Genomic DNA, 22,063 nt, shown 5'->3' with positions numbered 1-22,063 from the left:
AATTTCCATATTTGGAGCACATTTGTGTACTTGCAACACATTTTGTTATTTGAAGTACATTTGTGTTTTTGCAGCACATTTCTGTGTTTGATGTACACTTCTGCATTTGGTTGTTTTCTACATTTGTTTTTCTAAATGCTACATTTTCAAACTTCTTTTGCATTTATTTAAAGTTTTCTTACATATATAGGAACCACACAAGAACAGCAGCCAGGATAAATAGAAAATAACTTTTATTTGTCATCAATATTTCAACCATAATGTTCAAGGGAACATCAGCAATAGCCTCTCAGACTTCTTATTGCTTTTGAAATGGAACGACATATCGTATCAGCGTTTCACGACTTTGACAGATACTTTGGCATACACAGATTACGTTCACTCCATCCACAGGCACAAAAAGCAAACACAAAAACTGACACTGGACTCCACTGCCTACTTCTCATTAAAAGCCCCTTCCATGTCCACGTCCAAGGTTCTGTGACATAATCCAAATAAATCTTCAAAAACAGCAATAATGCCTCATATTGCAACAGATAAATAATGGAGAGATGATCGATTTATGAGTGTCTCCAAAGTGCAAACTATTATAACACGTGTGTCATCCTCACAAACATGACAGACACCTGCAGCTGATCATTTCATGGTCCCACAGGCACTTGAGATTTTGTGCACCATTGTGACACCAAACAGGCACAAGATCACAGCGACAGTCAGGCTGAGACGGGCCGGTTCAGAGGGAGGAGTAGTGTCTGAAATACACACTCGAGAGTAACAGAGGACCGAAAATTTAAGTTATTTGACACAGTCAAAGCTTTAACCAATCCATGTCACACTGATACAACATGACACAAAACAGAACAAAATACATATATATGTTTTTTAAAATCCTTCCCTCTCAGCGATGCATGAATATTGAGATTGTCTACACGGCTTGTGTGGAAATTTGGTCGACCAAGTTCCCATGAGCGTGAATGAAACGATAAAACAAGAAGCAAAATTCTGATAAAACAAGGAATGTTCTACTGTGAAGGTTTGTTAATTTCAGCTACCAACAATGTTAGATGTGAGATGGCTGAGCTGCAGCTTATTGTTCTGATTAGAAAACTATTTACACGAGACATTTGGCACTTTGACCATTAAATTACAGTGATTCCCATAAATCAGCCACACCAAGTGACGCCTCAAAACAAAGCCTTCGTCGGTACGTTAGTGCTCTAAACAACGTGTGTGGAGACATTTAGAGTATATTTGTGTTAATGTTCTACTACAAAATGTGTCACGATGACAAACGCGCTTTCATGGCATTAGTGTAATGAGAAATTGCATTTTTATGTACTGTTGTTGTTGTTTTTTGGTACGCCATCCTGCAAGATCTCCCTCAGCCTCCCTCCCCGTCTGGTGATTTTAAGTCAGATACGAAATTCGACATCTACCATCTAAACTGCTGCATTTGAGAACAAAACAATGTTTGATTAATGAAGGACAGGCTAAAAATCAATCACAGAGAGTCACTGAAGAAGCAGCCTAAGCAACACTGATATTCATGGGACTCAGGAGGACGCTAAGGAGATAAAATGATCACATAAAATACAGTCATTGTTCAGATTTGGTGTCTTAAAACAAGTGCTCCGAGCTTCGGGAGGCGGGTAAAGTGATCAGCTATCTGAAATGAGACAGAATGAGGGGAAAGAAACACCTCTCAGTATACCTTTTTAGTTCCTTCATAAGGCGCTTGGTGAGCTTAAAACATGAAAAAAGCGACAAACTTTAACAGCAATAACTCAGCATGTTAACATAAAAGAATAAATCCCATATATCCTCCACATATTCAATGTGAATCAGAGCAACCTTTCAGGGCTAAAAATTAATCAGTCTTGCAAATCTATCATCTACTGTAATCGCATTTCATTTAGAGCTCGAGATCACGTCGTTCGATTTGGAATCTCTTGTCCCCTGAAATATGTATTTTAAAAAACTATGTGAACATCTGTTTGATCTCCTCAGCCCGCCAACAATCTGACACCAAGCAACTCGAAACGTTAAAGCCTGACCGAAGTCAGAGGCCACCAGGCCTCCGACGTACTGCTCGTTCATGTCTCAGTGATGCTGAAGAGGGCCGGCGGTGCACAGTGATGTGGCATCAAATGGTGAGCGTGTCCGGTTTGAAGGACTCATTGGTCGCTAGAGTGACTGAGAGATTCTGGTGTCCACAATGAGGCGTTAAGTGGTGATACGAGGGCTTGCTGGGAGGTTACACAGGCATGTGCATCTCCGAGTACTCGTCGTGACAGTCGCGCTCGTCGAACTTCGGCTCTGCGTCGTCCGCATCCAGCTGGAGGAGGAAGAGGAGGAGTCAGGATTAATGTTTTGAATGCGCATTGAGTTTAAATGTAAAAACATTCTGTTACAACAGAAGAATCATTTTTTATGTTTAGTCTATTAAAGAATTTTCCTACATTTCCCAGAATGCCTTAGAAGTAAGCTCTTTCCTTTTTGATGCCAAAGTAGGCAGATCTATCATTGCTGTCAGTTACTCATCAAGCGAATTTAAAGCTTTTGTTGCAAAGGAGACCAAAAAAAAATGGAGAGCTGAGGGTGCAGGTGCATCAAACGACATATGGCGCCCTCCAGTGGTCAACTTACACATGCAATCTCTCTGACGGTGAAGATGCGGCGCAGCAGGAACATCTTGACAGGGACGGTGAGGATGAGGACGAAGGGGAAGGCCAGGGACGCCTGGGTCGACATGACGGCCCACAGGACGCCCAGACACACCAGCTGGATGCAGGTGAACAGGTGCATGCGCAGCGTACGGACCTGGAGGAAACAGGTTATTAAGAAAAACTCACCTATTCGTCATGTCATTATTTGATTCAGTTAATATTCTCTGCCTCTTAAATGTCCATTACTTCCTGTCTTCCTGCGTCTTCTCAGACTCATTGAGGACACCACACTGGTCTTACCTTGCGTACGTAGGTGTGGTCTGGGTGATACTTTGGTGGCATGAGCAGGAGCATCATCCGCTCTGTCAGCTGGATACCATTGAGGGACATCACGCCCATGTAGAGGAAGATACCAAACAGCACCGCCAGGGGGATCTGACGGAGCAGGTCGCCAATCACAATGGACAAACCTGAGGAGGGGAAGTAAATACAGTTTAAATGCACATTTTTTTCAGCAGATTTTGGCTTCAACAGCTGGAAAGAGCCAGAATAAGATTTGACACTCACCAACCATGATGGCCACGAGGAGCCCGGTCACCCTCTGCTCCTTCACCTCCTGGATGCGGGGCTTGTCTCCGGGGGCGACGGCCTTACTCATGACGGTCAGGGCGTTGACATGGGTCACCGAGCGGACGGTCGCGGCGGCCATCCACGGCAGGCCGAACAGGGCCGAGCTGCCGCCCAGCACCACGATCAGCAGCAGGTCCAGATGGAAACCGGAACCCTTCACCAGCATCCGCTCCTTCTTACTCACGATCAGGCTGCAGGGAGGCGGGAGGAGACAGAGGAGACGCAGACGTGTATATAATCAGTAAGACTAACTTTCAAATCCTCCTCAAATCCTCCTCTACTGTCCAGTTTCAGGTCGCACAGCAGAGATATTTCTGATGATATTCCCGCCTGATGTGACGTGCAGAGTAACTCACGTGGTGATCTGAGTCTCCATGAAGATGAGGATGAAAACCAGCAGAGCGGGCAAACAGCAGGCGAACATCATCCAGATGGGGAACTCACCGTCCGTACCCAGAGGACTGATGATCCAGCCACGTTTGGAGGGACTGGTCACAGAGAAACCTCGAGGGACGCTCAGTTTCTGCACAGAGGAGGACAACAGCGGTGAGATGATGATGGGCTGATTTGGGAATCGTTGGCAAACATGAAGCCAAAGCTCAAACTCTTACCTGTGTGTATGTGTCGTTTATGCCGTAATCCACCAGGACCATGATGAGGATGGCAATTGGGACGCCGAAATCTCCAATAATCCTGCGAAACTGAACCCCACAAGATGTGAGTTTGAGCAGAACAACCAAGAATAATCAAACGATTTTCAAGTCTGTGTTACTGGTTACTGTCCAAATCGCCACAAAAATGGAAATCTGTCCGTCTACGATTACACAACAACTAGGCAAACTCCCATCTGCAAAGGGAGATCACAGCTTCAGAGCAGCTGATAAGTGGACCTCAGGGTGAACTGTTCTGTCAACTAAAATATTGCAGACTGCGTGTTGAAGTGGCTCAAGTCAGATTTGGTCCTAATTTTTCTCATATTTCACTGTTTGGGAAGACGATTCTGAAGATGTCTGAATGAGTCTAAAAACATGCGTGTGCCTTTGACATGGTTCAGGGAAGGTTAAATAAATATCTGGGATGAGATTTTGGGTTAATGTTGCAGGACAGATGTTTGAAAGTGAATTGAGCTCCTCACCCTTCCGGGGAAGAACGCGCTGTTCTTGAACTTGCGCAGGTAGAAAGCGATGAAAAACGTCCCGGCCATGAGGACCAGAGAGAGCAGCGCGGTGTTGGGCTCGCCACGGACCGTCACCGTCACCGGCTGCGAGCTGTTGCTCACCACGAGCGTGATGTTTTCTGTCGAGGCGTCCCCTTCGGTGCTGTTGTCCACGGAACAGCGTTTCAGCGGGTGCTCCTTGAAAATCTGCCCGGCGACACAAGAGGGTTCAAATCAATGCACAATATTTCACTACAGAACACACACAGGAACAAGCACATGTGTGCACCCACTGTGATTACTCTCCTCGGAGGGATTATCGTTTATCACTCTTTTAGGTAGCACAACTACACTTTCTGGAAAATGAGATTATCCTTAACGCCTTTCAAGTTTGTGCCATAAAACTCTAAAAATAGCAAACCTTGAAAAACATAAGCCTGGATAATAGTTAAACTCTTAATCCATTTAACTTTCAAGGCCAATCAATCTCAAAAGATTTCAGGTGCACTTGCTAGAAAAACATACTCATTTCGACCCCGAGGTTTGACTACTTTCCAAAGATCAGTCTGTTCGGTTTAGCGTCAGGGACACGAACCCACTGCGTGCCAACAAAAACTTTTTGTAATCAGGAGTCGTTATTTCAAGTCTCAGGTGTACCCTGCCGAGCTTGATGAAGGTCTCGCAGATGAAGATGAGGGAGATGAGGAAGGAGAAGATCTCCTGGGTGAAGCGGGAGACAAAGCGGACCAGGAAGCTCCCCTCGAAGGCCACCGTGACGATCACGATGATGATGAGCCAGAACCCGATCCAGACGCGGCCCGTCAGGTACTCCATCTCATTGGCTTTGCAGAACTGTGAGCACACACAGCAAAGAAACTGTTCACAGCAGCAATACAAACTGGCATAAGAGATTTGTGTTTGTTTTGTTTGCTGGTTTAAAGTGGGTGGAAGAGGGTGACGTCACAAAACTCAGGATTCAACAAGTGAATCATGAGGGAGTCAAGTAACATTTGTGGGGTTTTTTGCTCATGTTGTCACGTCACTGTCAATCAAACCCGATCAAAACACATCTGCATTTTTGAGTGATTAAAGGAATGAAGGAGGAGTAAGTTGGTGAGCTTGAGAGGTAAAACAGGTCAAATATTTTGATGAATCAAATTGATTTATATTTGTTTCCTTTTTAGGTTCTATGCTAAGCTAAGCTCAGCTAACCGGCTGCTAGCTGTAACTTCATATTCAGCATCAGACATGAGGGTATTAATCCTTTCATCTTACACTCGAAAAGAAAGCAAATAAGCGAATCTCTTACTTTCAGTTTTTATTGAGCAGATTCCTCTTTATCAGCACTTACACTGTAAAAGGCTTCTTCAAAGACCAGCAGGGGTCCAGAAAAGCCCACAACGAGTAGGGGCTGCGCTCCGAGCAAGCAGAAGATCACACCCTGCACCGCTGTCGACACGATCAGCTCAGAAACACCGATCAGACCGTCGGTCTTCTCACCTAGCAACAGACAAACATGACAAGTTAACTCCACGGTGAACATAACAAGGTTTAAAGGTTTGTCAGTATGGGAAAGGGATTTGACATGTGAGATGATAAGAAGTGAATCCGCAGTAACTCCATTCCTGCTTTCCCACGTGCAACTCACCCAGGAGGCCTCCGAATGTTATGGCTGGAGAGAGGGCAGCAAAGTAGATAAAGATGACAGCAGCCATGCACTGACTGTTCAGGGCGTCCTTGAAGTCGCTGATGTACTTTGGATAACGGCGTCGCACGTCTCGTATCAGCCCACCGAAGGGTCGTCCGGAGCGCTCTAGAGGGTCGTCTGACTTTTTCGAAGGCGTGAGGAGGGCCTCTGTGTGACGGGAGAGAGCGAGTTAGTAATTACAATGACAGGAAGTGACATAACAGCAACTGATATGTGACGTGAGGCATACGTGGAGACGCTCACCTTTTTCTTCCAGGCTTTTGGGCTCCTTGGCCAACAGTTTGACCCCCTGCTCCTCCCTCTTACGCAGCATCTCCCTCTGAAAGCGAGCGACCGAGCGCAGCAGCTCATCGCCGCCCATCTCTGAAGGAGGCAGCACGATGCTGCAGTCCAGGAAGCTGTTGATGGCGTTCAGCAGGTCCTGTCTGTCGTCTGCCAGGTAGGCTGCCTCATGGAATTGCTGGAAGGCGATTCGGATATAAACAGGAGGACCTTTTCTGTTTTAAGCTATTGTTGTGTGTCTCTTATAATGAGACATGAGGACAATGGATCATTTTGGCGTTGGTTTTAGGACTGTATGCATAAAATGATAGATGTGGACTGATGACCTGTGCGCAAACACCTCGCTCACCTTGTCAGACATGAGTGTGGAGATGGATCGTCCTATCTGGTGATAGTCCATGCTGGTGGTGGGGGGTCCGAGCAGAACGAAGAGAAACCTGACCGGCACGGGGACCTCAAGGACGGACTCCAGCTCCACCGCCTCCTGCAGCCGCACAAACGCCATGGTGGGCTGCTCCAGGAAGTCCACGCTGCCTGGAAGACGGCCAGACGAAACCGTCAACACGCATGAGGTGCTTAAATCCAAGCGTGTGTGCTTTTCAAGGCTTTGGGGGGAGATAACTCACCCACAAGGACAACAGTGGCCTCAGCATTTTCAGGAATCTTCTCCAGCAGCTTCAGCTCATGCTTGGATTTGGATCGATGCATGCCGGGCACCAAGATCGGCTCCTTCTGCTGAAAACGGAAAGCAGTAAAGGAAGGGAAATCAGGGCAATGCAGGAAAATAGCATATGAGACTTCACACTTCAGCACGAGCCTCACCTGCACCTCGTTCTTCTCCATGTCGATGCGTGTGTCGGCGTCCCCCGTGGCGTGGACGGTGCCCATGAGCGGGTCGGTCACCGATGGTTCCGGCTGGTGGGTGTGATTGGCACTGTGGTGATGCGTTATCAGACTGCCCAGGCTGGCTGCAGAGATGTTCCTGGGGAAAGGGCTACTGTGCTCCTTCTCATCGCTCGGGTGACTAGGGGAAGCAGGGAGAGGCAGAGAGAGGGTGAGCAGGAGGAAGAGAGGCAGCGACCAGGCATGAAGCCACCTAAGTAGCGGGAGGTGTGCAACAGTGGGAATAAAGACGGTTTAATTGCTGCACATCCTAACAAAAGCCAACATTAATTGCCAATAATTACCAGTCTGAACTGGCTTTAGCTGTGAAGTGGAGTCTTATGCCTACACACACACTGCAATGATTAAAGGCTTTTTTTTTTTTTTAAAAAAAGGCAAAAATACCCCAAAACTACCTGTCCTTGTTTTGAGGAGCACCTGATTCAGAAGATGCACAGGAAATCTCTTGTCATTTAATCTTGCAATCCCTCAGATTTAACTTGAGACCTCTACAGGGGTGTTGACTCACAGGCTGCTCACCAGTAATATAGATCATATGAGTGATAGGTGCTGCATGTCACCTGTGTTTCAGCAGCAGGGCTCTCAGGACGTTGGCTCGGTCCTCAGCCTTGATCTGGTCAGAAATGATCATCTGCTCCACCACCTGGTGGGCGATGCCAGGCAGGGTCTTCTGGTCCAGGTCCAGCAGCACCGCACCTGTGGGCAAACACATACCGAGCTCAGCACTCTACAGACTGCCTCGCTGACTTCTCGGTCACCCTCACCGTGAAGCCGGTGTCGGTCTCTTACCGTGTGAGATGGTCTTTCGGAGCTCCAGCAAGCTGCGGAAAGACAGCGAGGCCACGTGAGGCTTCCCCCAGCGGTCGGTCTCCTCCTCCACGTCCTCCTCAAACTTGATCCATCGAGCCGTCTCCTTCCACTGCATCTCCTGGTTCTTGTCCATAGTCAGCTCATTCAGCTCCACAAACACCTGGAGACAACGTCACAGAGGAGCAGGTGCAGGTGAGATACGGTAGAGAACGTCCACACAAGACCACATGCACCTTCACCATGTACACGGTACTTTGTATTCAGCCAGCTGATACACTCAAACCTTTGCAAACTTCTACATGTCATCATCAGAAACCATACTCCATGCTTACCAGATACCAAGTATTTAACTCACTCAACACACAAAAGACAAATCTTATGTTATTAATCTCATGTTATTACCCTAAAGGAGCATAAAAACACAGAAAAACAACCAATTACATCTTAAAAACTCAACACGAACAAGTCAGAGGAGAGACCACAATCTGCTGTGCATCTCCCAGCATCAAGTATCTGTTAAGTTATTAATCCAACACCATGCTGGTCAGTCATGAAGGAAAACACTCCTGAACTTCTCCTCTGGTGCCAAAATACACCTGCTGCATGCCTGTGAAATCACGCTCACACGGGTCAAACCTGACTCCGGCCGGTCACCCAGCCTCACCTTCTGGTAGTGAACCATTTGACTGAAGTCCACGTCCAGCAGGACGCCTTCTAGCCGCGAGGCGGAGCGGTACAGAACCACCGAAGACGGCTGGAGGAGCGAGACGACGCAGGAAAGGTCTCAAACACTGATACCAGCGGCACAAAGGACGGGACCCTCACTTTGACACACATACTCACAGGTAACTCTGCCTCATCACACACACACCTGACAGGGACCTGTTGTTTACGCGGCTGCTGGGGGCTCAGGGCTGTCTATGAGAATGTGTGCGTTAATAAAACATAGCGCTCCCTCTCTCAGGAGCTCCCAGGGTCTGGTTACCTAAGCTCCTCTCCCCCCTCCTTTTTTCCTTTCCGTGCGTGAAAGGAAAGAACTCATTCATTCATTTTTAATTGTCTCCTTCCCTCCCTGTCCCATCCACAAAAGAGACGGGGCAGTGCTACATCTGAGACAGGGAGAGAGGGGAAAACATCTCGCCGGATTCGCTATGATTTAGGGTCATTTTTGGGACAAAAACATACGACCGGAAAGTTTTGCAGCTGTCCAAAAGTCCAGCCAGTCATTTCAAAGACCAAGTATATTACTACAGCACATACAGTGATGGCTGGGCTCGATTCTGGGTTTTTAATAATGCTGAAACAAATAGTTGATTAATAGATAATTCGACGAAGACGTCACAAAGTCTCCTTGAAAATTGCGATGGGAATTCTTCGCAGTATTCTGCATTTTATAGGCTTTAAAGATAAATCATGATTTAAAAATCATAATCTGCAGCTGTAATTTTCAAATATTTCATTCCTCAAGGACAGATTTCTTCAAATCCTGCAAAACAGTTATTGGTTGTCGTCAGAGAGTCTGCCCTTGTCCTTTATATCAGTTATGAATCTACCAAAACCCCTTAAAATGACAAAAGTGCACCTGTGACAGAGCAAATGCAGATACAGACGTCATCAAACTTGGCACTGACTGACGCACGTCCTGCTTTAACGTTAGAGGATGGACGACAAGCGAGCATTGTGACGTCTCACCTCGTGTGGGGTTCGGTCCTGCTTGCGGCTGCGAGTGGTCGGCTCTTTGTGGTCCTTGCCAGTGTGCACCACTTGTCCCTTGGTGCTCTTTCTGACCAGGTGTCTGCGCACGCCGGGAACATCTTCGAAACGATGACCTGGTGCAGGAGGAATGGCGGGAAGAAGAGAGAGAGAGGGTGAGATGTGCTCGAGGACAGAAGATAACTTTGAGCTTAAAACACCAAATGCGAATTCAATGCAAAACAAATACAATTCAATAAACATGATGCAATAGAGCTGGAAATGAAATCCCAGCACAGTACACAGACAGCACATTTGTCTTTTTCTGTGCATCTGCAGCCCTCAGCATGCACACGCTGACCTTGCACCCCAAGTTCAAATCTCATCCCATCAAACCACAGAAGGACAGGCCACTTTGCTTTTGTTTCTGTGGTCCCTCAGCAGGGAGTAGAGTTACTCAGGCTGGCAGCACTGTGGGCAGTGAAAAGGATGTGGAGAGAGACGTCGGATGGCACAGAGACGACACTGAGAGTAGGAACTGAGATCAGTGGAGTGGCTGGCAAAAAGCTATGCCGATTCATTCAGCTTGAACACTGAAATGAGTAAAAACATTCAGCAGAACCTCATTTGAATGTTTAACGCTGCAATGAGCGTCTGAACTCCTCCCAAAACCACAGTCACATTGAAAAATAATGATCTCACCATAAGAAAATAATCTGAAAGTTCAGAAAAAGTGAGATTCTTTTTAAAAAGAGGCAATTGTCTTACCTTTATCGGAGCTTAAATGTCCTATGAAACAAACAGTGAGGCTTTTACAGTTCTTCATCAATGTTTCAGCTCATCTAAAAACCAGCTGTCCTGTTCATCCCAGCGCTCACTGAGAGGGTCTGCTGTCAAGCCGCTCCATGATGTGAGGTTTGGGGCTGACCATGGAGTAAAATGAGGCCCGACTGGCATGCAGCTCTTGAAGGAAGAGGAGGATTTGTGTTTGGTGCTGGCACGGCCGTCTGACTACGTGCCCGCTGCTCAAACAGCAGAGCGCGACTCGAGGTTTGACAAGTTTGGAAAAAGTTGCCATTACTTGACCGGCGCCTGACCCCGCGGGGGCTGAAACTATCACAATGCATCAGCGAGCAGAGGTGTTAATTCGCTCAGGTTGGACAAAAGGGGAGGGACGGGGATCCAATAATTCCGATTGTTGAGCGGCAGCCAGAGATAGAGACACTTTCCCAGGATGATTTACGGTGGCGGGAAGCAGATAAAAGAAGACGCAGGGAGTGAACGTGCTGGAGGCTCGACTCTGTGTCACTAAGCCCCTTAAAGGCCAAATATCTGAACAATATCAGGCCCATACCTCCATCCACAGCCTCTTCATTTCGCCTTCGGGTCCACTTAACTCTTCCCCGTGTTTCATTCCACTAATGATTACAGGTTGTGAACCGAGGTCCAGGTTTCACAATTAGCCACCATGTTGGCTCGGGCCTGAGTACAGGGGCCTCAGCTGACAGCGGGAACGGCTAATTTAATAATGCCGGCCTGTCCGCCACGCTGTCTGATAAGCTGCCGCTCTCTGCTGAGGGGTCAGCTCCCTGACGTAAATCTCCCCGGCCCCTGAACACAACCCCACGCTGGGCCGGGGGCCGGGAACGTCACAGGTCAGCGGGGAGCTGACTGCTATGTAGCAGGGACTAAAGGTGCCCCCCCAGCCCTCGCTCTGATGTTTCTGAAGGAATCTGAGCATCAACAAATCCAAGACTTCATTACTGTTGATGTCTAGTCATGCAACTATTCAGAGGTGAGTCATTTACAAAAACATCAACAGTACGCCACACAGGCTGGAGAAACTTAGACCACTTTCAGGCAAAGCATCACTCTGTTCACCTGACTCACATTCAGTCGTTTTTAGCTCAGTTTTGGTCTCCACCCTCTCCTGAGGGAAAAATCAGGCTCTTTAACTCGAGCACTGGCTTTCAACTCCAGCATTGTTTAATGCAGCACTGCGTTTCCATACATATTGTTTGCAACACTGTGTGATTTTATGTTTCATCATCTTGCCATTACAGGCATCCAATACCTAGCTAGCTCGTCGCTAACTGTGACTGTCTGCTGTTTGATGCTGGGCAGGTGGCACACAGTGGATGTTTTTTTGCTCAAAATAATGCTGATGAGAGCAGAGGGAATGAACCAAAGCAGAAATGCTGCAGGCTGTAAAAACAAAACAACAGGCTGAAAGACAATAAATGTTGTGTAGAGCTGAGTGGAACTGCAGATTAAGTGATAATTGTTAATATAAAATATTGATGAAGCCTATTTGAAGCCTATGAGAAATTAGTAGATCTTAAATAGCAGCTTTTGCAGAGTGAGAATCAATCTCTACTCACTCTTGATGCCGTCCAGGTCAGCGGAGGCCAGCGTCTGAGCCTCGCTCTCGTCAGTTGGGATGCGCTGGTACTTGGCCTGCTCAGCACCCGTCATGTTGCCTGTGCGCCGGCGCTCCTGCAGGTCGTAGCTGCGGCTGGCGGAGGAAACCCGGGCCAGTGGTGGGTGTTCGGGTGCCGCTGACGGAGGAGTGGGGCTGGGGGCGTCAGGTGAGGTCGGCTTACTGGATTAAAGCAGAAAAACAAGACAGAGCTGGAGCTCAGGAATCGACGAGTGGCAGAGGAATGGTTATTTTTCTCCAGCTGGCTAAAAGTTTTCCCCAAGCAACGTTTTAAATGTGAACATATAGACAGACAAATTTTTTTTTTTTTTTTAACCAATGTATTAATTACCATTTATAACTAATTTATAGTTAATTCCTTTTTTCCGTCATACTTGGTGATTTGGATGTCCACACACTGGCTGGTTATAAGCTTTTGATGCGTGTATCAGACCCGTCAAATGCTACCCCATATACAATGCACTGGCATTTCTCAGCTCTAAACACAAATTCATATGCACAAAAAAAACAATAAAAAAGTACACAGATATGGCGAGAAAAGATGCTTGGCCGATACAAATCCTTCACAGCACTTTTGCAATAAACATAATGAACTCACCAACCTTTAAATGTCACCTGTTCGCAGCATTTCAAGACTGTGAAACTCAATTATATTCTCCTTAAATCAGGATGTTTTGCAAAACAAATCCTGTTCGGTTGCTCCAGGATCGACTGAAAACAAGCAAATGGTGTGTACGCAGCTCTATCCCAGTCTGGACCGGACCCTCATGAAGTGGTAAAGTAAATGTCATGGGGGAGGCTGGGGCTGCTGAGGTGTGCTGTGTCGTTTATAGCGACAGGTGAAATATGGGTCTCTGAGGAGCGGATTACTCAGGTCCATCAGATCACGCCCAGCAGGCCCACTGGATGCCTGAGACATGGTAACGTACAGTGTGTACCTCACCGGCCAATCAAACACATGCCTGAGCGGTCTCACCCAATCAGAACATCTGCAACAACATTTCAGCAAGATGGCGAAAACACACATTATGCAAGCATCACAGCAGGAAAAACAGGACTATAAACCAGAGTCCTGCTCCTCTGGTCCAAGAACCAGACTTGACTCACTCGGAGGAAGATGCATCTTCAGAATCTGCTCCCTCGCCGGACTGCGGTACGATATCCAGCTCACGGGATGAGTGAGGACGCTCTCTGTCAGATTTGGCCTCCTGGTCTTCATCCGAAACAAAGAACTGTGGAGGCAATACGGAGCGTGAGAGCACTGCTGCCTGCAAAAACAGTAAAATCGACCTGAAATTCAAACCAACATCTCCAGATAACAGACTGAGACAGTGAAGAATCACCGAGTACAACAGGCCTGTGCGTGATGTTTAGACTGTAAAATAAAAAATATATATCTGATAAGGGCTGCACAGTGTTAAACAATGGATGGACAGAGCAAAAGACACATATATGAGCTGGGAAATCTGATGCTGATGCTGAAATTTGGAAAAACTGATCACCTTCACTGTGAAAAATGAGGACACTATCATATATTTCCTGGATCTGGATAAATCATGGACATAAAGTCGGCAGACCAAATAATGTGTAACCCGTTAGGTTCACGTGCTTTATCGAGGTTTGTTTTCTCCTTTTAGCACAATAACGCCCAAACATGAAACCCACTGCTGAATGATTAAGACTACACTGAAATATTCATGGAGGAAAATATGGTGACGCTTCAGCAGTGAGTGAGCAGGTTGGGTATCAGAGCACTGAGCGCTCACTCGCCCACTTCTTCATGCAAATCATATACGACAGTCACCTGAACGTACAGGTGTTCTCATCTAAACCGGACTGTATGAGAATACGTGAAATCAAAGTATGAAAGTAAGACTACAGCCTGACCACCGCATAATCGAAGTCAAATGACTACCTCCACATCTTTGACTTTCTCAGACTCAGCTGCAGCAGAAGTCGTCTCCGTCCCCTCCTCCTCCTCCTCCTCCTCCTCATCCTCTCCCTCCTCTATGGGGCCGCTGCTGGGAACATGGCTGCTTTTGTGATCCTTATCCTTCCTCCTCTTCTTGCTGCTCTTCTTCCTGCGTCCCTCGGGGGGCAGTTTGGACAGAGGTCGGTGGATGTGGTGAGAGGAGTGACGATGGTCTGCGGAGAAGACGCCGGGTTTAACGGGTTTAACAGGTTTTTTACACTTCACACGTCTAAAAGGTCAAAGGGCCGGCTGATAACAAACATCCTGGCTGGCTGATTGGTGAAATGCACTGAATAACGAGGAGACCGCTGTGTGCTTACATTCAATGTCCTCCTCGTGGTAGTTGTGGTGCTGTTCATCAGGTACCGCAGCAGCGGGGCTGAGGATCTGCTGGAAGCGCTGGACGCCCAAGGCTTTGTTCAGGTCCCCATCATCCTCCTCTTCAGGGCGCAAAGTCCCGTGTAGTGATGAGGCGGCGGGAGCCTCTGGCTGCAACAACAAACCATCAAAAACAATTTAATCTCAATAGTACAGCAGTGAACAAAGTGCTCTCTGTGCTGTCTTCCAATTCCATGCTACAAACAGGATACACTGATCTTTACAGTAACACTGTTTTTGCAGTTAGTGTGTGAGAAACGAACGTACTAAACTGTTTCATACAAACAGGAAATGCTCCAGTGTCTGCGCCATGAAAAGCCAATCAAACTGCTGATATGCTTCTGCCAATTCAAGCCAATGAGGAGACAGCAAAACTTTTTTCCTTAAAATTAATCAAGCTCTTGTTTGTCTTCTAGTGTGTTTTTTGGAACTGTTGCGTCACCATCCCCAATTATTTTTACTGTTTTCCAGTTGTGATAACCTCCTTTGTGCACTGCATTGTGGGAGAATCCATCAACAGCGCACTCTGACATGAAGGGCGTTTTAATCTGCGCACTGACTTTTGGGTAAACTTTTTTTTTTTTTTTTTTTTTGCTAGTTTTCCATGTGATCACAACCTGCTTAGAATTGATCTATTATGTAGATTTGGGACCAATCACTTCAACCAACACTAGGGGGAGTCCTCATTCTGCAAATGCACAGTCAGGACATCTTACGAGTCCTCTCATGCACGCCTGCCTGAAAATGAGCCTTAAATCGGGAGCAATAGCCATGTGCATTGATCAGCTGCTCTGTGTCCATGCTGTGGTGTGACAGGGATCATGTGGGTGATAAGAGATCTATTTTCTTGCAGCAGGATGCAGCGTCCTGCTGCGGCGCGCTCTGCCGGTGGGATGTTGTGATAAGGATTGGCTGGAATGACACAGCGAATGGATCTACTCCGGCTAACAGGATCGTGCTGCAGCCACCTCACGGCACCGTAATTGTTGCCATGACAACTGCGCAGAGGCCTCAGATCCTGCGGCGAACCCTTCCCGTGGCAAAACTCTGGGGCCACAAGTCATGTGACGCTCCCACAAACGGTTCTCAGGACACCCGACATGTCAATCATATATTAAGTTTTCTCCAGTGCTGCAGGGAGTAACAGAAAGCACCTGATGATACAGAATCACTCCCCTGCCACCTGCAGTCTCACTTTCTCAGTTTACGCACAGCAGACCGACACGAGAGTGCACAAATGAAATATATAACAGAGGTAGAAACTACAGACATTTACTCAAGAACGCTACATGCAAATATTATAGAAAACAAATCAATACAAATTTGTGTAGCCGAACTTGGGACCACACTAATCATTTCATGATCACACACATTTATCTTGTGACCCTTTGGAGGAGCCCAGTTCATAGAAAAGTCGTCCGTCTCATTCATCACTCACGACCCACCAGAAGTGTGTGGTGGTGCATTTACCTGCAGGGAACCTGCAGAGTCTGTATCTTCTTCTTTTGCTGTGGTCGGGTCATTTCTGGGCTTTGGGCAGTGGGTGTGTAGCCACCAGCCAAAAAGAGTGAACAGGTGAGGTTGGAACTTCATGAAAAGGTAGCGACCATGCATAAAGTAATCAGCATGCATCCAAAAGGAGGCTCTGATAACGGCGGACACGGTGATGAACAGTCCTGCATTGCATAAAATCTTGAATGCAGAACGTTTCCTTGTTGCAGAGTAACTGCAGTATTGCCACCTACACAATACTTAAATCAATTCACCATATACAGATTAGAACTGGAAGCTACTTATACGCATGATGTGAACCAGCTTTGCCACAAAACATGAAGAGGAACCTCAAAGAGCTGGAGCTGAATTCATCACGCGTACAGCTCGACACGCTCATGTCCAAACAAAGTGTGAAAAACGGATTCCCATGACCCACATAACGGCAGCGTTTTACTCTGACCTGTTTCCACATGCCACACGCAGGCGACAGAAGCAGAAAACCCTGCGCTGACCTGTGGACAAGCTGAGACTTCTGAGTAAAAGGAGAGACGGGTCAGCGCGCTGGGCGCACATTCAATATTGACTCAAGGTTCAATTCCTCATTCGGCTTTTTCCTGACAGATAAACAAGAGTTTTTTGGTTTTTTTTAAAAAATGTGGTCAAAAATCTATACGTTCACCTCTGTGACCTCCAGAACAAATTGCTAAAGACAATTCAGCACTTCAAAGCACCAAGAGCACGGACACTTAAAGCTGCAGAGCAGATTTATTTCCAAATTCAAAGAGGTCTGAATGGAAAATGTGCCTCTTAAAAACACGCCAGAAATTAAAAAGACAACCTTTCTGTTATCATGTGTCGCCTCACGCCCCCGTCTCAATACTTCAATATTTAATTAAACGACTGATCCAAAACCCGTGAGTGCACGTATCCCATCCAGATGTGTGCTGCTACAGTATCTGGCAGTTTATTTTTACAGCGCTCTCATTCATATCATGGTTTCGCAGCGAATCCCTCGAGGTGGGAGAGATGTGTGAGGGATTCTCGAAGAGGCGAGAGAAATTTCCACAACCCAAACCATGTGTAAAAACAAGCCGAGGGGAGCCGAATGAAAGCAAAACTGACCAGAGAATGAAGAAAACTCCGTCTAAGAGCGACAGTTCTTGACTTCAAGGAGCTTCAGGGACTTACCTCGCTCATGGCAACGTGAGCTTAATCACAATCAACGTTTTGGTGGCAGCAAGTGTCGCTGTGCTCCACCATGACAACACTGGCGCTCTGACCCTCAACACCTCTATTAAGAACCGCAGGCGGGAGACATCCCTCTCCCCGCTGCTTATCAAGGCCTCGTGATGCTCTAATCGGAGCCCTATCGGCCAGCCTGCCACCTTCACCAGTCTGCCCATTGTGGCATGGCAGAATAAACAAGCCTCTCGTTGTCGCTTTGAGGACAAACGCTGGCTGAAAGGACAAGCCGTGTTTGAACAGCCCGGAACAAAACGACACGTTGACATTCATCTCCACATTTCAACTTCGCCACACGAAGCCTAAATATTGACCGAGGCGCTGTTAGTCGACGCGCCTTGAAGGGCGACGTGAAAGCGCAGGAACGAAACATCTCAGGATTTTCAAAGCGCGCATTTTTGAACGCTAATATTGACAGAGGACGTGTGCAGTGACATTAGCTGGAATGAAATGTGATTCAATTGTTGCGTGCGCCAGAAAGGAAAAACTAACACTAATGACGGTTTTCTACATGACGCATGACATTTGAACAAAACCACTAATGTTAGCAATTCATTAAGCAAATAAAAACCGCTGTGTGACAAAAAGATTCCACAGCTTTGAGTCAGTTTGACTTCAGGTCTTAAAGCTGAACTGTATGAGTGCAGACATGTTGGCACCATTCAACAGGAACATCCTCATCCATCCTGATAACAGTGCCACTGACGATGTACTGGAAATCAATAAGAGCCAGATAATAGACAATAATTAGAATTTATGTTCACTTAAGAGAATTAGCATCCAAAGAAAGCAAACAATAAAAACCAATTTACCACAGTGTATCTCAAATTATCCACCGCATGACCTACAGTGTATCCTCAGCAGGACAAAAATGACTGAGCACAAAAGATTCTGCTGAAAATAAAAAAAAAGACAGAGAAGAAATGCAATCTTTATGTCTGTTTGCTTAAATGTATTCACATTAGGGCCAAATAAGAGTTATAGACATGTCAGTAAACAAAGCCATGCTAGCAGCTACGTGAGGATGTGCTTGCTGCAGGCAGAGCAGTGGTTTGAGCTAAACGCTAACAATGGCAACGCTAATATTTGCTGATTAGCATTAAACACAGCTAAAGTACAGCAGAGGTTAATGGGAATGTCTTTAGCTTTGCGGGTACTTTGCCACAAACCAAACAACCGGATGAGTTAAAATGTTGACGTGATGATGGCGCTACATGGAAAATTACCAAAGATGCTGCGATTCAACAAACATGAAGGTCGGTCTGTGCTAAATTTCATGGCTAAAGTAGTGCAAAGTGAAGTTCAGGAGCCTAGAGTAGTACGCATGTGCAGTAGGCTGTGTTGTACAATGAGGTGGATGCGTGTGGAGGCTGCAGGAGATTATCTGTGTTGTGAGGTAGGCTCAAATCCCACACAGTCAGCACTTGCAGGGGGAAAGGGGCAGACAGGCAGCGGATGTTGCAGTGATCATGTCGTACCGTGCGGCTGATGAGTCACTGCATTCCTACGTATCTTAAGATTAGTCTGAGTGCTCAATATGCTGGGATTGTCTCATTATTCTTTGGAAGTGAGAGAGATGTCATCAGCAAACTTTTAATCTTGTATTATGCAAACTGTTTTTCACAGTTAAAAGGCGTGTTTGCACTGCTTAAAACCAAATATAAATGTGAACATCATAAACTGTGAAGTTCTTCTTCTGCTTCCTGTCTGGTGATTCCCTTTGATTTTATTTGTTTTGGCAGTGAACAACTTTATAATTTTATATCAAGCAAACAGGCTTTTCAGTAGCCAAACACAGAGTTTTATTGAGGATGTCCTCTTGATAAACTGTCTGTTGAGTCACAGGGATGTGCAGTGGCAGCTTGCTGCGGTCACAGTGAGGTTCAAATAGCAATTAAACAGGATGAAACGTAGGAGGTGGTGTGCAGCACCCTGATCTTTCCATTTGAGGTTTGATGGCTCACTTTCGGAAAGCAAATGTCTCACTGAGATACTGTTGCACTATAATGTCAAAGTTCACTTTTTCAATTTATGGATAGAGACGTGATGACAGCAAAGCTTACGTGCATGCTGTGGTCTAAAGCAGTAGTCCCAGCCGAGGGGCAGGTGGAGCCAGCTAGCCTGGCTCTGTCCAAAGGCAACAAAATCTGCATATTTGCATATGTAAAGTTCAATAATGAACACCTAATATCTTGTTTTGTTTAATCTGTGGTAGCAATCTTGTCATCAAACTAAGAAAGCGAATGAAAAAGTGTTCAACCTAATTAGACATCTCTTGGCTGAATGCAGCAACTTTCCCAGACTTTTGTCATCACCGTGAGGCGGCTAGCAGAGGCTCAAGGACACACAGCCAAAGAATGTCTGGCACATAAACCCTGTAAAACCACAGCTTGATGTTCTTACACTGATATGAATTAAAGAAACTAGATAAAGCATTAATTAGTGAGCTTTGGGGGTGGTGGTAGGTGGATTTTATTACTCTGGACAGTGCCAGGTGAGCTGTTTGCAGCCTGGATGCTCTGCTAAGCCAAAAGTCTTCTGGCTTTGGCTTCTGGTATCAATCTTCCAGCCAAACTCTTAGATAGATACATACATAAAAATAGGTGGTACAGACGGATTTGCAGGATGCAGCAGCAGTTGCTTGCGCTGCTGAAACGCCCTGGAGGGCGATACTGAATCCCTACCGGCTCCAGCACCAGCGGCTCTGTTCTGCAGCTGACCCTGACCACTGACCTTGTGTGAGAGAAGAAGCAGAGAGAAACCTTTGCAAACAGGTTTAAACTAAGCCAGCAGCACAGCGGGTTTCTTAACATTACTGTCTGAAATGCTCATAATGCTTCACTGTTGAGAAACCTTTCGTAATCCCCCTGCTGACATTAGCGGGGTGACTGTGTAACTAGTGACACATTAAGACAACATTAGGTAATAATTATTACCTTGGGTTTCTAATGCCTGAGAAAAGAGAGTGAGCTGTGGACAAAGTAAAAACGCACCTCAAAAGCACGAAAACCAGACTGAACATTAACCAGCTGCAGAGTTCATGTAGAGGTTAAATTTACCTAAAGAACCGAAGCCAGGCGACATATAGGCTTAGAAAATGTCTATTTGCACTATTTAGAATAATATGTAAAGGTTGGCTGGGAATGATAAGAACACGGCTAAATGTCACACACGCAAAACAAGAGCTAACCGTGCTTTGGCCTCACGTGTTTCATTAAGTGCGCTCAAACTAGACAAACTCACCTTAAAAGCATACAGATAGTCCATCAAATTACACACAGGTGTGCAACTGCAGCCTAAAACACAGCAGATAGCTATATCGCGGCTATATTTGCATTTCCAATGTCAAAAGTAAAAGTAAGGCCGCCAGCCATTTCAGCCCGCCCCTGTCACATGACCAGGGCAGATCCTCAGTGCAGGAAGAAGACGTGACTCAGTTTCACAACGTTCGCCCTTAAAATTCAAACAGGATTACCTGAACTCTCCCTGACCACACAAACACACATTGTTCAGGAGATAATAATTAACTCGGCGGAGTTGGAGCCAATAGAACAACCAATGACGGCTGCGGCACTGTCGCACAGCAAACACTTTTATCTTCAGAGAGCTTCTTGGTTGCCGGGCTCCATGCTGGCTAATCTCATCGTAGCTAAGTCATTTTCAGTACACATTCTTTATGGGTTTCATGACAGTTAGCTGTCTCGCTAGATAAGAACAGCAATAAACATGCTAATTGTTGAAAGGCTTGACAGAGCATCTTCAAGGCTGCCAATCAGCACCTTTGAGTTCCAGTTCAAAGTTGAAAAGGGCCTTTTGCATCATATTCGGTACGGTGAGGGTGGGTGGGCCTGGTAATCTTTACAGCAGCCAGTACACTTTTCTTTGTGATGTAAGACAATGTTTTCTGCAACGTATGCAAGCGAATCCAATAGAGACCAAATAGACTTGCTTGGTAACCTTGCATATTGTGGCTTGCACAGACACAAAAGAGCACTTCAAAGGTACTTTCTACTTAATTCCTGCTATGCATACTACAGAAAAGAGCAATATGAACTATAAATAAGGTGGATTGAAGGGAAGCAGCTGTTAATCAAATCAAGGATAATCAAGGATTTAGCTGAATTTAAAACACTGATGGTGAAGTTTAAAGTCAGAAACAGTTTATTACCTGCACTTCGTGATGTTCATGATTAATATTAGAGTGTGTTTTGATGTGTGTGCAAGAGCCTTGATAGGTTGATGAGAGTATTGGGAAACCATTTATGTTACTCATTGTGAAGGGGGCAGATAAAATAAGATTATTCTTCTGAGTTAAAAAGTGGTATTGATCACAGAGAGATTACGATAGTTTTGCTTTATCACGATCTTAAGATGAAGTATATTTTGTGAACAATGTGTGATTTTATGATAAACATGAACTATTTTACAAATTTGATTCTTACATTTTTTTTATAATCATACATTTTATTTTTAATTGTCTTTTTTTATTATTTTCCTGACAGGGTGTGTGGGTGGGAGGGAGGGTGAAGGGTGCTACCAAATGCCATCATTTTGTTCTTGGCTGTTTGCTTTAATAGGAGGAAAATCTGGGCAAAAAAGTCTCAGAAATAAATCATCCAAATGGAAATAGAAAACACGAGAAGTAGTTAAATCCATGGCCTCTTTGTCTCTCTGCACATCTTTCATGGCT

The 22,063-nt window shown here is 45.9% G+C and overlaps 1 protein-coding gene across 1 annotated transcript in view; it reads right to left on the bottom strand.

Moving 5' to 3' along the window:
- Window positions 1–211: 211 nt before the first annotated feature.
- The window catches only part of slc4a2b (solute carrier family 4 member 2b), a 29,100-nt gene continuing 7,248 nt past the window's right edge, over window positions 212–22,063 (bottom strand). Inside the window, exons 3-23 of the mRNA XM_070985510.1 lie at window positions 14,580–14,748; window positions 14,203–14,432; window positions 13,395–13,519; window positions 12,229–12,449; window positions 9,848–9,984; window positions 8,135–8,315; window positions 7,906–8,041; window positions 7,265–7,466; window positions 7,069–7,177; window positions 6,792–6,976; window positions 6,404–6,620; window positions 6,101–6,307; window positions 5,804–5,952; window positions 5,110–5,304; window positions 4,432–4,659; window positions 3,908–3,997; window positions 3,653–3,819; window positions 3,234–3,487; window positions 2,967–3,136; window positions 2,647–2,820; window positions 212–2,335 (exon numbers count right to left, since the gene is read on the bottom strand). Coding sequence (XP_070841611.1) covers window positions 2,255–2,335; window positions 2,647–2,820; window positions 2,967–3,136; window positions 3,234–3,487; window positions 3,653–3,819; window positions 3,908–3,997; window positions 4,432–4,659; window positions 5,110–5,304; window positions 5,804–5,952; window positions 6,101–6,307; window positions 6,404–6,620; window positions 6,792–6,976; window positions 7,069–7,177; window positions 7,265–7,466; window positions 7,906–8,041; window positions 8,135–8,315; window positions 9,848–9,984; window positions 12,229–12,449; window positions 13,395–13,519; window positions 14,203–14,432; window positions 14,580–14,748 — 3,627 coding nt within the window. The 3' untranslated portion in view covers window positions 212–2,254. The remainder of the gene's footprint in view (window positions 2,336–2,646; window positions 2,821–2,966; window positions 3,137–3,233; window positions 3,488–3,652; window positions 3,820–3,907; window positions 3,998–4,431; window positions 4,660–5,109; window positions 5,305–5,803; window positions 5,953–6,100; window positions 6,308–6,403; window positions 6,621–6,791; window positions 6,977–7,068; window positions 7,178–7,264; window positions 7,467–7,905; window positions 8,042–8,134; window positions 8,316–9,847; window positions 9,985–12,228; window positions 12,450–13,394; window positions 13,520–14,202; window positions 14,433–14,579; window positions 14,749–22,063) is intronic.

The sequence above is a fragment of the Chaetodon trifascialis genome, chromosome 18 (assembly GCF_039877785.1).
Source record: "Chaetodon trifascialis isolate fChaTrf1 chromosome 18, fChaTrf1.hap1, whole genome shotgun sequence".
Lineage (NCBI taxonomy): Eukaryota > Metazoa > Chordata > Actinopteri > Chaetodontiformes > Chaetodontidae > Chaetodon > Chaetodon trifascialis.
This window is presented reverse-complemented; position numbering and strand designations above follow the sequence as displayed.